The sequence below is a fragment of the Odocoileus virginianus genome, chromosome 17, assembly GCF_023699985.2.
Source record: "Odocoileus virginianus isolate 20LAN1187 ecotype Illinois chromosome 17, Ovbor_1.2, whole genome shotgun sequence".
In the NCBI taxonomy this organism is placed as follows: domain Eukaryota; kingdom Metazoa; phylum Chordata; class Mammalia; order Artiodactyla; family Cervidae; genus Odocoileus; species Odocoileus virginianus.
In genome coordinates, this window is record NC_069690.1 from 41,011,870 (window position 1) to 41,026,155 (window position 14,286).

Below are 14,286 nucleotides of genomic sequence, written 5' to 3' on the forward strand. Positions count from 1 at the left end.
ATTTTTAGTTTTTAAAGGAACTTCCATATTATTTTCCATAGTGGCTGCCTTAATTTACATTCCTATTAACGGTGTAGGAGGGCTCCCTTTTCTCCACACCCTCTCCAGTATTTACTATTTGTAGACTTTAAAAAAAAATTTATGTACTTTTTATTGAAGGATAATTTCTTTACAGAATTTTGCTGTTTTCTATCAAATCTCAACATGAATCAGCCATAGGTATACATACAGCCCCTCCCTTTTGAAGCTCCCTCCCATCTCCCTCCCCATCCCACCCCTCTAGGTTGATCCAGAGCCCCTGTTTGAGTTTCCTGAGCCATACAGAAAATTCCCATTTGCTATCTATTTTACACATGGTAATACAAGTTTCCATGTTACTCTTCCCATGCATTTCACCCTCTTCTCCCCTCTCCCCATGTCCCTGTGTCTGTTCTCTATGTCTGTTTCTCCATTGTTGCCCTGTAAATAAATTCTTAAGTACCATTTTTCTAGATTCTGTATATATGTGTTAGAATACAGTATTTATCTTTCTTTCTGACTCACTTCACTCTGTATAATAAGTTCTAGGTTCATCCACCTCATTAGAACGGACTCAAATGCATTCCTTTTGTGTTTGTAGACTTTTTGATGATGGCCATTCTGACTGGTGTGAGGTGATACCTCAATGTAGTTTTGATTTGCATTTCTCTAATAATTAGTGACATTGAGCATCTTTTCATATGTTATTGGCCATCTGTATGTCCTCTTTGGAGAAATTTTTATTTAGATCTTCTGCTCATGTTTTTTTTTTTTTTTTTAATTTTGAGCTGTATGATCTGTCTGTATATTTTGGAAATGAACCCCTGTCAGTTGCATCATTGGCAAATATTTTCTCCCAGCCTGTGGGTTGTCAGTCTGTTTTGTTTATGGTTTCCTTTATATTTTGCTTATGGTTTCCTTTATATTTTGCTTATGGTTTCCTTTATATTTTGCTTATGGTTTCTGCCTCAATGGACACGAATTTGAGCAAACTCCTGGAGATAATGAAGGACAGGGAAGCTGGTGTGCTGCAGTCCTTGGGCTCGCAAAGAGTTGGACACGATTTAGTGACTAAACAACAACAACAAATGGTTTCCTTTGGTGTATTACACATGTGTCTTTTCTCACAAGTTGCCCATTCCCTCTTTTGGAAGTGAGTGACATAGAAATGGATGTGTGTGAGTGTGTGTGTGTGTGCCTGTGCAGTCGGATAGATATTGCCCTCATCGCACTGACAGCCAGGGTTGGGAGGAGCACCAGGTACTGTGTGATGCCAAGTGACTGGTGGGACTTCCTTGGTCTTGGGGCCTCGTTGGAAGCCCTGAGCTGTTGCTTCCCTGGTCACCTCACTCCTGGACTGGGATAGGGGATGCCACGGGGAGGGGGGAGATTTTGTTGGGCCTCCAACCTCAAAATGTGGGCTCTGCCTTCTCCCCTCACACCCAAGCCATCCTGCTGACTCTTTCTCAGCAGGGTTTCTGGGTCTGCCGGTTCCTAGAGACTCCGCCCTGGCCAGGCCCTCACAGACTCACCAGCTCATCACCCCGGCCCGCTGGCCTCAGCATCTCTCCTGAGGCCTCTCTCTTCCTGTCACTCCGATGCCCCAGCTCTATCTTGGACTCCTCTTTGTTCTTGGCTCTGCCTTTGGCTGAATTTTGATACTCGATTTCCATCTGTGCTCACCTCCTGCCCATCACTGGTTAACCTCCGTGTGCTGTGTGCATTCGCTCAGTCGTGTCTGACTCTTTGCGACCCCATGGACTGTAGCCCGCTAGGCTCCTCTGTCCATGGGACTTTTCAGGCAAGAATACTGGAGCTGGTTGCCATTTCCTACTCCAGGGGAATCTTCCCGATTCAGGGATCGAACCCGAGTCTCTTGCATCTCCTGCATTGGCAGGTGGATTCTGTGCCATTGAACCACCTGAGAAGCCCCTGATCAACCTCTAGGGCTTAATTTAAGGGAAGTTTTTAAGCTAAACATGTTCACTGTGCCAAACGCTATGCTGGCTACTTGCCATGAATTGTCAACTCCTCTCAATAAATCTGCAAGGGAGGTTATTAAACCCATTTGATAGGAAGCAGGCTCAGAGGGCTGCAGTGACTTGACCAAGGTCACATGGCTGGTCAGTGGGGGATCCTACACTGGAACCCCAGGTCTGACTAACCTGGGAGGCCCTGCTCCCTCCCTGGCCCCTCGGTGTCTCAGCCTAGGCGTGGGCTGCATGGCGTTGAATCTGGTCCCCCACTTCTGACTGATGGAAACTGCTTCTTCCTTCCACCCTCCAGGCCGGAACTGCCCGGGACCCCTTCCTTTCTCGCCTTCTGCCTTATGCTCTCCCAACCTGTTGCTCAAGGCTCCTGACACAGCTATTGTGATTCCCAGGTGCTGACTTTGCTGGTGCTGGAGTTCCCACAGCCACGCCCCTGCCTGGGAATGCCGTCTCCCACTCCACCCATTCAGGGATCTTCCTTCCTTCAAACCTGAGTCAAACCTTTCCAAGAAGGCTTCCACGTGCTACCCACCCCCTCTGGTGGCTCCTCAGCTTTGGGCTCCCCTCAGCCTAGGAAGCAGAGTAAGCTCTAAGCTCCATTAGAGCTAGATCCTCCATCAGATTGGGCGTCCCTGGGGGCAAAGGCTGTGTCTCCCCTGGCAGTCTAGAGTAATTAACAGTAAATTAACAAACTGAACACTGCTCTGGGAGAGAGAAAATTTGTGGCCCCCCAAGGCACTGTAGGAAGCTACATGGAGCACAGATTACAGACTCACTGGGAGGGCTGAGACAGGGGAAAGCCAGGCGATCCCAGGTGATGGGGTGAGACTTCCTGGGAGAGGAGGGGTCCGCCGACCCATCCTTTATCTGGATAAGGGCGAGTGGCGTCTTCCTTCCCCCTTTTCCCTTTGCTGCCCCCTCTCCCAAGGCGTGTCTCATGGATGCCAGAGTGGCCCTTGAAAACACACTGGACAGTGTCACTGCCCTGCTTAGGACACTTCAGCACCCCCAGAGCCTCAGAGTACCTCAGCACAGCCTCTGTCCCTCAGCCCCTGTTCTCAGTTCCCCCAGGCAGATCCAGCCTTCAGCGGCTCACTCCAGCGGTGCTTAAGAGCTTGCATTATCCATCAGAACCATGTCTCACGCCTCCGTGTCTGCTCAGGTGCTTCCCCGAGCAAACAGGATGTCTTCCCTCATTTCCTTAGCTTGTTTAGCATCTATTCGTCGTTAAGGCACAGCTAAGTTAAGAATTCCTCTAGGATGCTTACCCATCCTGGGATGGGTGAGAAGACTTCCCTTTCTCTGTGTTCCATCAATCCTTCATCCCCCGTGACAACCCACCTACCCACTCACCATTCATCCACCTTACTCTATCTATCCATCCATTGTCTTTTGTATATCCATCTACCCACTCACCTGCCAATCCATCCATCCATCCATCCATCCATCCATCCATCCATCCATCCATCCATCTATTCTTCCTGCCACATTTCCTTACCATCTTCCCTTTCCTCTCTTCCTTCCTTGTTCTCCTCTCTATTTTACCTCCCTTTCACTGAACACTTGCTTTATGCCCCGCAGTCTACAGAAATCATGTCTTAAATTTGCTTGTCAGATTGACGCTTGGCCTTAAAATGCATGAGGGCTTTGGGAAGAAAGAAGACAGAAGCAGAAATTCAGGCAGAAGCTGGGAGATGGTGGGGAATGTAAGGGTCTGTGAAGCAACTGGGCTCTTGGGGTGGAGCTCTGTTTGCACTGGGCATCACAGGTAATTGACTAGAGAATGTCAGCTTTTTTTTTTTTTTTTTGAATGAGGAGCTAATAGAAGGTTAGTGAATCCTTCTGTTGCTCTCCTTTGACCACCTAACCATTCATGTTCTTAACAACCCGAATGTGATTCTGGGGTGCAGATACAGCTCTTTTCACGCCACACATTCTCAACCTGCCTAGCTCAGATTCCTGGCTAACAGCTGTTAAACACTTGGTACTTTCAAAGCAGGTTCTGCTGTGTGACTTTGGACCCAACCTTTCCCCTCTCTGGACTTCAGTTTCCCCATCTGCAAAGTTAAGAGACTAGATGACACCTGAGGCCCTTTCCCTCTCAGACTCTGGCAGGAGAGGGCTTGTCTTCGAAAAGTGAAACTTACAGTCCAGGCAAGCTGGGATTGAATCTTGGCTGAGCAGCTTCCTTGCTGAGAACCCTTGAGAATTTCCTCAACCTCTGAAACTTCTGCATCTATAACGTGGGATGGTCAGTCTCAGATTTATCAACTCTTGCAGCTGACAGGCGCAGGCAGGCCTGCGGACACAGAGACACTTGAATCAGCCCATTGGTAGCGTCAACCCAGATTCTCCCGGGACGCTTGGCCCAGATGGGCAGGCTGGCCTGGGAAACCAGCGGGTGGCAGAGCTTTCAAGGGGAAAGGGGAGCCGGGTGCTCCAGGCTCCTGATTGCCTCCTGCACCTGCAATCCTGCCTGCCAGCTTGCCTGCTTCTGGCCCCTGTGCCAGCCCTGCCTTTCTGGCGACAGATGCTGAGGTCTAGATCAGTTCAGGTTCCAGCTTGTCATTCCTAGAAGTGACAGCCCTCAGCTCTAGCAGACATAACTCTTGGTGTACACAGTTTAGCTGGGACTTGGTGAGGAGAGGGGGTGGGCAAAGTGAAGGAGCGTGGGCAGGGGAGGGTGTGGAGAGATGGGGAAGGAAGGGCAGGTGACCTGGACTCTGCCAGGAGGAGAGGAGAAGCCCAGCTCTGGGCAGACCCTCGGGGTGGGAGGTGATCTGAGACTCACAAGGAGGGCTCCAACTGATCACTTAATTGTGAGCTTCTCTGGACCTCAGACTTCCTACCTGGGACATGAGGAGGACCCTGACTGTCCCTATCTTTCCCCCATGGCTAGTGTGGGGCAGGGAGGGGAGGCTAAGAAAAGCCTCTAGACATCAGTGATTAGAGAAAGACTTGGTATCTCTTCAAAGGAAGAGGCATGGGAATACCTTAGGGCACAGAGGGTTTGAGGGGGCCCAGGTTAGCTATGGGCTAGACAAGAGAGGAGGAAAGAGTTCTTTCTTGGGCCTCCACAACCCTCCAAATGTCTCCTAAAAGCCACAGTCCCTCAAGTCTGGATAAATGAGGCTTTTGAGCCAGTGGGTGTCAAAAGCTCTTTCCCTCTGCTGATGGAGTAAAAAACCAGTGGGTGAAAGTTTAAAAAGAAACAGGAGAAATTGCATATCTCAAAGTATCTTCCTCAAAGTATTTATTAGTTTCAGTGAGAAAAACAATAGTACAGTGGAGAAGCCTAGCAAACCCACTTTAGCCAGTGAGCAAGGTTAATGTCATCAGTCCTAAGACACATCAATTCACGTCTTGGATGCCTGAGATCATGCACCGAGAAGGTCATAATGACACATCTGTGGTCTTGTCAAAATGCATCGCCTCAATCTAATGTTGAGAAATTATCATAAAAACCCAAACTGAGGGATATTTTATAAAAATAACTGACAAGTACTCTTTAAAAGTGTTAAGGTCTTAAAAGACAGAATGACAGAAGGGGCTGTTATAGGCTGCAGGACACCTGACAACTAGTGAGCAGAAGCCTGGACTGGATCCTGCAACAAAAAAGGGTCATTGCTGGAGAAACTGATGAAATTCAAGAAAAGTCCATGGATAATTAACACTATTGGGTCAGTATTAATGTACTGGTTTTGATCACTGTATAATGTTTATGTGATCTGTTTGTATTAGGGGAAGCTGGGTGAAGGGGACACCCAGCATTCTGTAGTTTCTGTACAATTTTTGCAACTTTTAATGAGAATTCAAGACAATCTCAAAATAAAAAGTCATAAAAGAGCTCTGTCCCAGAGCAGTTGTCTATTTGTGAAGGAGTCAGAGAAACTGGGTGATGGGAAGATCAGAGACCTGAGAATTCGGTACTTCCCTGCTGCTCACTGCCTGGAACCTTTATATGTTGAGTTAAAGCTGCTCCCAGAAGCCTTCCAGATTGGCCCTGCCCACATCTTATCACAACCATCTCTCCGACAAGTTTTCACCACTGCCTCTGCAACATGGAGAGTTCCGGGTCTATTACATGTGTAGTGGATGGAATAGTGTCCCCCTGAACTTTGTGTGCACCTGGAACCTCAGAATGTGAACTGATTTGGAAATAAGCTCTTTGCACATGTAAGAGCTGAGAGAAGATCATACTGGATTAGTGGGAGTGTTAGTTGCTCAGTCACATCTGACTGTTTTGCGGCCCCACGGACTAGAGCCCACCAGGCTCCTCTGCCCATGGAATTCTTCAGGCAAACATACTGTAGTGGGTTACCATTTCCTTCTCCAGAGGATCTTCCTGACCCAGGGATCAAACTCGGGTCTCCTGCATTGCAGGCAGACTCTTAACCTGAGCCACCATGGAAGCCGAGGGTGGGCACTAAATGCAATGAGTGTCCTTAGATAGAAAAGGACACACAGACACAGACAGATGATGGCTATGTGAAGACAGGGCAGAGACTGGAGTTGCGTTGCCATAAACCAAGGAGTGCAAGCAGCGGACAGAGACTGGAAGAGGGAAGGTAGGATCCCCCTCAGCACTTCCACACGGAGTGTGGCCCCTTAATTTTAGACTTCCGGCATCCAGAACTGTGAGAGAAGACTTTCAGTTGTTTTTAACCAAGAGGTTTGTGACAATGTGTTACTGCAGCCCCAGGAAACGAATACACATGAACTGCACTTTTCTGATATTTATTCATAGCTTCAGTAATTCAGATGTGAGTCCTCTCCTCCCTCTCAGGCTGGGGGTTTCCAAAGGGCAGAGACTGTCTCTTCAATGAGACTGGGGCTCTAAGGGCAAGCAAGGGCTGTGTCTCCTTCCTCAGACTGGGCTGTCCCGAGGTCTCCTTCCTTAGGAGCCGCTGGGTTCTCAGCACACAATGCTGGTTCTGTGGGGGGGCTGCCGGGCCCTGCCCCTTCACCAGTTTGGATTGGCATCGGTCTCCCCTCAGCAGGCTGGTGCTGGGAGACTCACCAACCGCAAGAGGCACCACCCTCCTTTACCACCACCTCTTCTTCCCCTTGGAAGAAGAAGAAGCTGGAGGAGGGTCAGGTAATGGCCACATGCCACAGAAAACTGGCCTGGGAGTCCAGAGGTGGGGGGTACTCCAGTTCCAACAGATGATGCCTCCCCCTAACCCATCACATTAACCCCTGCTGCTCCAGAAAGCTGCCCCTCTTCAAAATGTCAGGAACACCAGGCTGGGCTATTTGCACCTAGATCCCTGTCTCCAGGGGGCAGGGGGGTGGCCTTAGGATCTGATCCAGGGTCGGGGAGATGGTCAGAACTGTTTCTGATGCTGGGATTTCAGGGTCCCTGGAGGTTGGGAGCGGGCTGGCAAAGATCTCTTCCTGGATTGCGTGTGTGAACGTATGCGTCATGGGTTCCCCACCTTCTTTGTCTTTTGGATTCCCCTTTGGCGAGGGGCAAGGAGGGAGCCTCTTGTGGGTTCCACTGAATCAAATGAGAGGGAAGAAGAGCTCTTCCTGCGTTCCGTGCTCCAGGGATTCTGTCCGTGGTTCCCGGCAGTGGAGAGAGACAGGGTGGTGGGCACCACAGAGGAAGCGGGTTCTGGGCTCTGCACCCACTGGTGCTCCCTGGGTACCTCCGAATGTTTCACGTTTCTCTGGAGAGCACTCTCACCCCTCCACCACACAGCCAACAGCAACATCTTCTAACAAAGGGATCTCCTCCTTCAGCTCAAATCCCTGCTGCCTCTCACTGAGGAAATTGTAGGGCTGGGCCGGGGTGGGGGACCATTCTCTGGGAGGAGATTAGCAGTGTCTGTCAGGGGAGGTTGGGGTGGGGCAGGGCCCTCGCTTACTCACATCCTCGAGCGTCCTCAGCATGGCAGATTTGGGGAGCCCACAGCCTCAAGTGTCTGTCTCAGCATTGTCTTCTAAGCCCCAGTGGCGGCAGGGGGGGGGTGGGGAGGGCGGCTCCCCGACTTCTGCTTTGGTGGCGGTTGGGGAGGGGGCAGAGGGAGGCTCTGCTTCCATTCCAGGAGCAGTTGATCCAGGAAGAGTCCCGGAGCCTCCAGCAGGGGTTGTTGGGGCCTGTCCGGGGAGATGGGACGTGTCAGGCAGCCTCAGACATGACCGCATTCCTCGCAACATGCCTGCCGGGGTCTGTGGGACCGAGGGGCGGTAGGAGGGCAGGGTGAGGCTGCAGGGGTGCCTTTGGAGGTTGTCTAGGAGATGGCTGAGGTCCCGATATACAGACATATGAGGCAGAGCTTGATGGACCCCTGGAAAAGTCTCCTGACCCTTGGAGCCTCAGTAGCTGGGGACCCTTGACTCCACTTTCTGATGCCTGTGCTTCTTTACCCATCAAAACCCTACAAGGGGCTCACACAATGGTGCCTGAGCCAGACCCTTCCATGGGGCTGCCCTGGCAGTCTGAGTGCTGTGGTGCCTCCATTCCTGTTCCAGGGGTGCTGCTCCCCTCCTTCTGGGGCCCAGACTGGGCTACAACAATGCTACCCAGATTCTGTGCCCCACTTGACTTACAAAACCCTCTCCCATCCATTGTCACATTGTCTTCTCAGAGCTGACTCGGCAGTAGGCAGAGTGGCCACCGAGAGCCAGTGGCCAGACTGAGCAGGTGGTATTTACGCCCACTTTACAGATGAGCAAACCGAGACTCGGAGGAGCGTCAGGGCCTAGGTCACACAGGAGTAAACAGCAGAGTCAGGACTCACCTGACTCCATGCTCTTTCCTGAAGTCTTCCGTGACCCCCACCTGCCCTCGGCCAGACTAAGCAGCCAATGCCATGGGCATATCCACAGGTGTGTGGAGGACCTTAGGGTCTGTGCCCTGGGCTGAGGAGAGCTGCCTGGATTTCTCTTTACCTGGGGTATTGGGGTGGAAGCCTGAGCCACTTGACTACTGGCAGGGCACGTTTCAGGAGTGTGACATGCCCCTTGGCACAGCCCAGAAGGTCAGACCTGGGAGGGTCCCAAAGCCTCGTCTCATTTTATAGATGGTAATGCTGAGTGGCATCTCTGTGCCCCCTGTGACTTTGCCATGCTGCTGTTCCTCGAGCCAGGCGCCACCTGCAGTGGTGGGCTTCCCCCAGGTGGATGGCAGAGGCCCCCCGAGTTAATGAGGAACTAAGTCACCAGGCATATGGTGCACACAGGCCCCACTCCCACCGTCTTGCTGAGCCCAGCACGTGTGCTCCCGGGGTCCGAAGGGAAAGTGTAGCCTGCAGGCCCACACCTCCTCCTGTGAATCACACCTGGCGGGACAAGAAACCCCAAACACCCTGAACAATGAGTTTCCAGTAAAATATGACAGACATGATGAGGTGGAAGAGAGGAGGGATCTGCCTGGGAGTTGGCACTGGCCTCTGGGTGATGAAAGCCAAGGGGAATGGAAAATGCCAGGCCCGCCCCTACCCAGGAGTATAAAACCAGGCATCCTTCTAACTCACCTCAGCACCTTTCTCTTCGCTGCCGACTCGCTCACTTGCTCATTCATCTCTCTCCTTGGCACCATGACCACCTGCAGCCGCCAGTACACCTCCTCCAGCTCCATCAAGAGCTCCGGGGGCATCGGTGGTGGCTCTAGCCGCATGTCCTCCGTCCTGGCTGGAGGCTCTTGCCGGGCCCCCAGCGCCTATGGAGGCCTGTCCGTCACCTCCTCCCGCTACTCCTCTGGGGGTGCCTGCGGGCTGGGAGGCGGCTACGGCGGTGGTTTCAGCAGCAGCAGCAGCTTTGGCGGGGCCCTGGGCAGCGGCTTTGGTGGAGGATATGGCGGTGGCCTCGGTGCTGGCTTTGGTGGTGGCTTCGGTAGTGGCTTCGGTGGTGGCTTGGGTGGTGGTTTTGGAGGTGGCTTTGGTGGTGGTGATGGGCTCCTGGCAGGCAGTGAGAAGGTGACCATGCAGAACCTGAATGACCGCCTGGCCTCCTACCTGGACAAGGTGCGTGCCCTGGAAGAGGCCAACGCTGACCTGGAGGTGAAGATCCGTGACTGGTACCAGAGGCAGCGGCCCGCTGAGACCAAGGACTACAGCCCCTACTTCAAGACCATCGAGGACCTGAGGAACAAGGTGTGTGGGCCAGGCGGCGGGAGGTGCCGTTCTAGCCACCTCACTCAGGAGCAATGGAGGCTCAGAGCATTGATTGCTTTGAATTCTTAGACAGGCTAGCCTCCAGCCCCTTCTTCTGGCTCTAGATGCCCCCAACAGAGCTGGTCTATGAGAAGATGGTCTCCCTTTCCCCACCTGGCTCATACCTCTCTGGACTCGAGACCCATGAGACACCAGGGGTTCCTACCCTTACAAGTTACAGGAGAAGAAGTTGAAGCTTTGGGCTGTCTGCCCAAGGTCACATAGCAAATTAATGGCAGAGCCAAGGCTAGAGCCCTTGTGCCCCCCTGCCAGCTTGGGAGGCAGCAATCTGTTCTCCAGCCCAGGGGAGGAGTGAGGCTGTAACGGGACCAGGCTAGACATCCAAACCGCTCATTAGCTCATTAGTCTGGGCTGTGGCGGCTGCCTCCATGAGTCTTGGTACAGGCAGCCCCTCCCCACAGCCAGTAGGGCATGGAAAACCCACAGAGACAACCAGTGGTGGCCCACCTCACATGCCCCACACAGGAGGGGAGCTGGGGGGACTTGTGTCATCTGACTCTTGTTCCTTGCTCCCATATCACCCCAGGAGTCTGCTGATCTTGGTGTCTGGCTCTGAAGCTTTGAGGGGATTAGGGAAATCAGATGATGAGGGAGAGAACTCTAGCCAATCCAGAGTTCAGTCTATCCCCAGCGACCCTCCCCCAACCCCCATTTGCTTCTTCTGTTTTGAATCCTCTGTGCCAGGTGGATCTCAGTTTGTGGGAAAGCCCCACTTAAGATCCTGTGTTCCGAGGGCTTGAGAGGGAGTGCATGTGCCTACAGAGTACTGGCAGGCCTGCAGAGAGAGGAGAATTCAGGTCAGGAAGGGGGTCTGGAGAGCCTGATCATTCTCCTCAGTGGCAGGGAACTTGAGGCTCTGAGACCCATCTCAGGTTTTGCAACAAGTCAGTGGTAGAAGCAGGACCAAAACTCAAGGGCTATTTATTTTAAAGCCAAGCCTCTTTCTATCCATTCTGATGACCATGAGCCAGCAAAGTCCTGGGTCAAGGCTGGACCAATGGGGATTATCCTCTAGGCTGCCATGGCAAAGCCTTGTGAGGAGTAGTGTGGATTCAAGAAAAGTATGAAGGTAAAGGCCTGATGCAGGCTGAAGTCAGGTCTAGCTAGCACTATCCTTTCCACCAATGACCTGTGCCCTTTCCATCTGCAGATCCTCGCAGCCACTGTGGACAATGCTAATGTTGTGCTGCAGATTGACAATGCCCGTCTGGCTGCTGATGACTTCCGCACCAAGTGAGTTTGAGGTGGTGGTTCAGAGCACCCGGTCTCCCCTGGGTGGGGCATTTTGGAAGCAGAGTTCCCTGAACAGAGTGTTCCAGTGTCAGGATGGCTGTGTGCAAACCCCTTGGGGCGCTTGTAAAAATACAAGACTCTTGGGCCCCACCCTTGGGATTCTGATTCAGTTATTTTTAATAGGCTACCTGGGTGATTCTGATCCACAGTCAGATTAGGGAGCCACTGCTTTAGGGAGAGGCACTCCCCACTTCCCGACTTGCCCCTGAAGTGCAAGAGGTAGTCATGTTTGGAGGCTTCCAAATATGGCACCTCCCCTCCATGAATTCTACAGCACAATGAACTGTCTTATTCCTGTCATTGTCCCCCTCCCCAGATGTTCATATCTGAGGAATAATGGGCATTATGTCTATCTATGCCAATCAAGACTGGCTCCATAAACCACCCAAGAAGGCCAGCTATGGACAGAAGGAGGAAGAGAACAAAGCCACTAGTGTGGCTGGGGTGGGTGTCTCATTTCTCTTGGGTCATTCCAGGTATGAGACGGAGCTGAACCTGCGCTTGAGCGTGGAGGCCGACATCAACGGCCTTCGCAGGGTGCTGGATGAGCTGACCCTGGCCAGGGCCGACCTGGAGATGCAGATCGAGAGCCTCAAGGAGGAGCTGGCCTACCTCCGGAAGAACCACGAGGAGGTGAGAGCTAAAAGGAAAAGCCTGCTTAGAGGGTTAGCTGGGAGGGAAGAGATGCAATTCAGATGGCTGAAGACAACGTTCAGTCCAGGAACACCTCCGACTGGGGAATTCTAATCGGCCTCCATAACGGATTGTTCATCGGTTGTGTAGGAAATGAACTCCCTGCGAGGCCAGGTGGGCGGAGACGTCAACGTGGAGATGGATGCCGCCCCCGGCGTGGACCTGAGCCGAATCCTGAACGAGATGCGCGACCAGTACGAGAAGATGGCGGAGAAGAACCGCAAGGATGCCGAGGACTGGTTCTTCAGCAAGGTGGGCAGCATTCGGAGTGGAAGGGACCCAGGAACACCTTTTCCCGAACTTCCCGTGAAAACGGTGCCTTCTTTTCTGCAGACAGAGGAACTGAACCGCGAGGTGGCTACCAACAGCGAGCTGGTGCAGAGCGGCAAGAGCGAGATCTCGGAGCTCCGGCGCACCTTGCAAAACCTGGAGATCGAGCTGCAGTCCCAGCTCAGCATGGTAGGGGCTTGGCCGGGCCCGGGGGTATGGGCGCAGGGTCTCCCTGGGAGGGAATGACCACCCTCCCTGATTTCTGATCTTCTTTCCTTCCCTCACAGAAAGCATCTCTGGAGAACAGCCTGGAGGAGACCAAAGGCCGCTACTGCATGCAGCTGTCCCAGATCCAGGAGATGATCGGCAGCGTGGAAGAGCAGCTGGCCCAGCTGCGCTGCGAGATGGAGCAGCAGAACCAGGAGTACAAGATCCTGCTGGACGTGAAGACCCGGCTGGAGCAGGAGATCGCCACCTACCGCCGCCTGCTGGAGGGCGAGGACGCCCAGTGAGTGCCTGGAACTCCTGTCCTGTCCCCCAGTGGTCACTCACTCCTCCTCCGCGGTGTCTAATGATCTTCGCCCTTTTCTGTCTTCACAGCCTCTCCTCTTCCCAGTTCTCCTCTGGCTCTCAGTCATCCAGAGATGGTAAGGCCTTCCTCCTCATCCAGTCTGAACTCAGGACCACTGCCTGTCTCCCAGCAGGTCTACGATGTTAGATAGGGGCTTCTGCAGGAGTTGAGCTAGGGTCCCATCGTTAGCACCATGGACAGAGCCCTACATGGTCTTCCTACCAAGGCCGGTCCATTTGGGTGGATCTGGACAGAACCATTTTGATCTCAGTTATTAGGACACTCCAGTCTGAGGACACAGACTCCCTGACCTTAGGGAGCTCTAGTCTAAAAGAAAAGTGTTGATAATATCAGTGCCAGGGCAAGAGCAGTGGGTGAGGTGGTAATCAGGGGACAGGGCAGTAGGGAGATGGTTCATTTAAGTGCCCTGGGCTCCTTGGCCTCTGTGCTCCTGATTTCTCTATTACCACCCACCACTAGTAACTCTCTCTCTTCTCTCTTCCCTAGTATCCTCCAGTCGCCAGGTTCGCACCAAAGTTGTGGACGTGCACGACGGCAAGGTGGTGTCCACACACGAGCAGATCGTTCGCACCAAGAACTAAGGCTTTTCTGCACTGCTCACGCCTAGAAAGCCCCCCAAGTGGACACAGATTTCCCTGGGGGATCCCTTCTCCTGTCCCCTCCTCCCCCAAGCACTTGACTCGTGAGCCCTGTTTCACCCTTGCCCCTTCCAGCAATCAATAAAGCTTCATTATCTGAGTTGCACAACTCCTGTCTCTGCCTGATCATTGTCAGGAGTGGAGGTGGGGAGAATGCGGGGGAGGCATCTCTTGGGAGCTTTCAGAGCACCTGGCTGTGGCCTCTGGGACTGGGAGAAAGAACTTGGGGGCAGATTGGGCTCAGGTCCCAGGATTGCTTTCACCACCGCAGAAGATAATGTGTGTACCAGGTCATATGTGGCGTCTCCTGGAACATTCATTCATTTACTCACCCCTCTATTTACTTATTCATTAATTCAACAGATATTATTGAGTGACTTTTGCATGCCAGGCACTATGCTAGTTTAGGGATTCTTAACATTTTGGTCTTTAGGGATTTCTTTGAATATATATTGAAAACTATAGATCTCTTCCCACCCCCAGTAAGCATACGTACATTTGCATATAATTTATGAGATTCACAGTTCCCCTAAAGCTCATCAGTGGAGGTCCATGGACCCAGTAACTCTCTCATGTTTTACTGAGAGTTTTGTCTTCCTCCATTCCACCTG

The 14,286-nt window shown here is 52.4% G+C and overlaps 1 protein-coding gene across 1 annotated transcript; it reads left to right on the forward strand.

Moving 5' to 3' along the window:
• Positions 1-9,491: 9,491 nt before the first annotated feature.
• LOC110148137 (keratin, type I cytoskeletal 14) lies at positions 9,492-13,784 on the forward strand. The gene is made up of 8 exons (XM_020910055.2): positions 9,492-10,108; positions 11,340-11,422; positions 11,959-12,115; positions 12,266-12,427; positions 12,509-12,634; positions 12,733-12,953; positions 13,046-13,092; positions 13,524-13,784. Exons 1-8 carry the CDS (start codon positions 9,554-9,556, stop codon positions 13,616-13,618), a joined length of 1,446 nt encoding a protein of 481 aa, XP_020765714.2. The 5' UTR covers positions 9,492-9,553; the 3' UTR covers positions 13,619-13,784.
• Positions 13,785-14,286: the final 502 nt, after the last annotated feature.

Excerpts from the sequence above, each read along its gene's own strand:
- LOC110148137 (XM_020910055.2), top strand. The coding sequence starts at position 9,554 with ATGACCACCTGCAGCCGCCAGTACACCTCCTCCAGCTCCATCAAGAGC. Across the intron at positions 10,109-11,339 it reads TCGAGGACCTGAGGAACAAG|ATCCTCGCAGCCACTGTGGA; the intron begins GTGTGTGGGCCA and ends TTCCATCTGCAG. Across the intron at positions 12,954-13,045 it reads CTGGAGGGCGAGGACGCCCA|CCTCTCCTCTTCCCAGTTCT; the intron begins GTGAGTGCCTGG and ends CTGTCTTCACAG.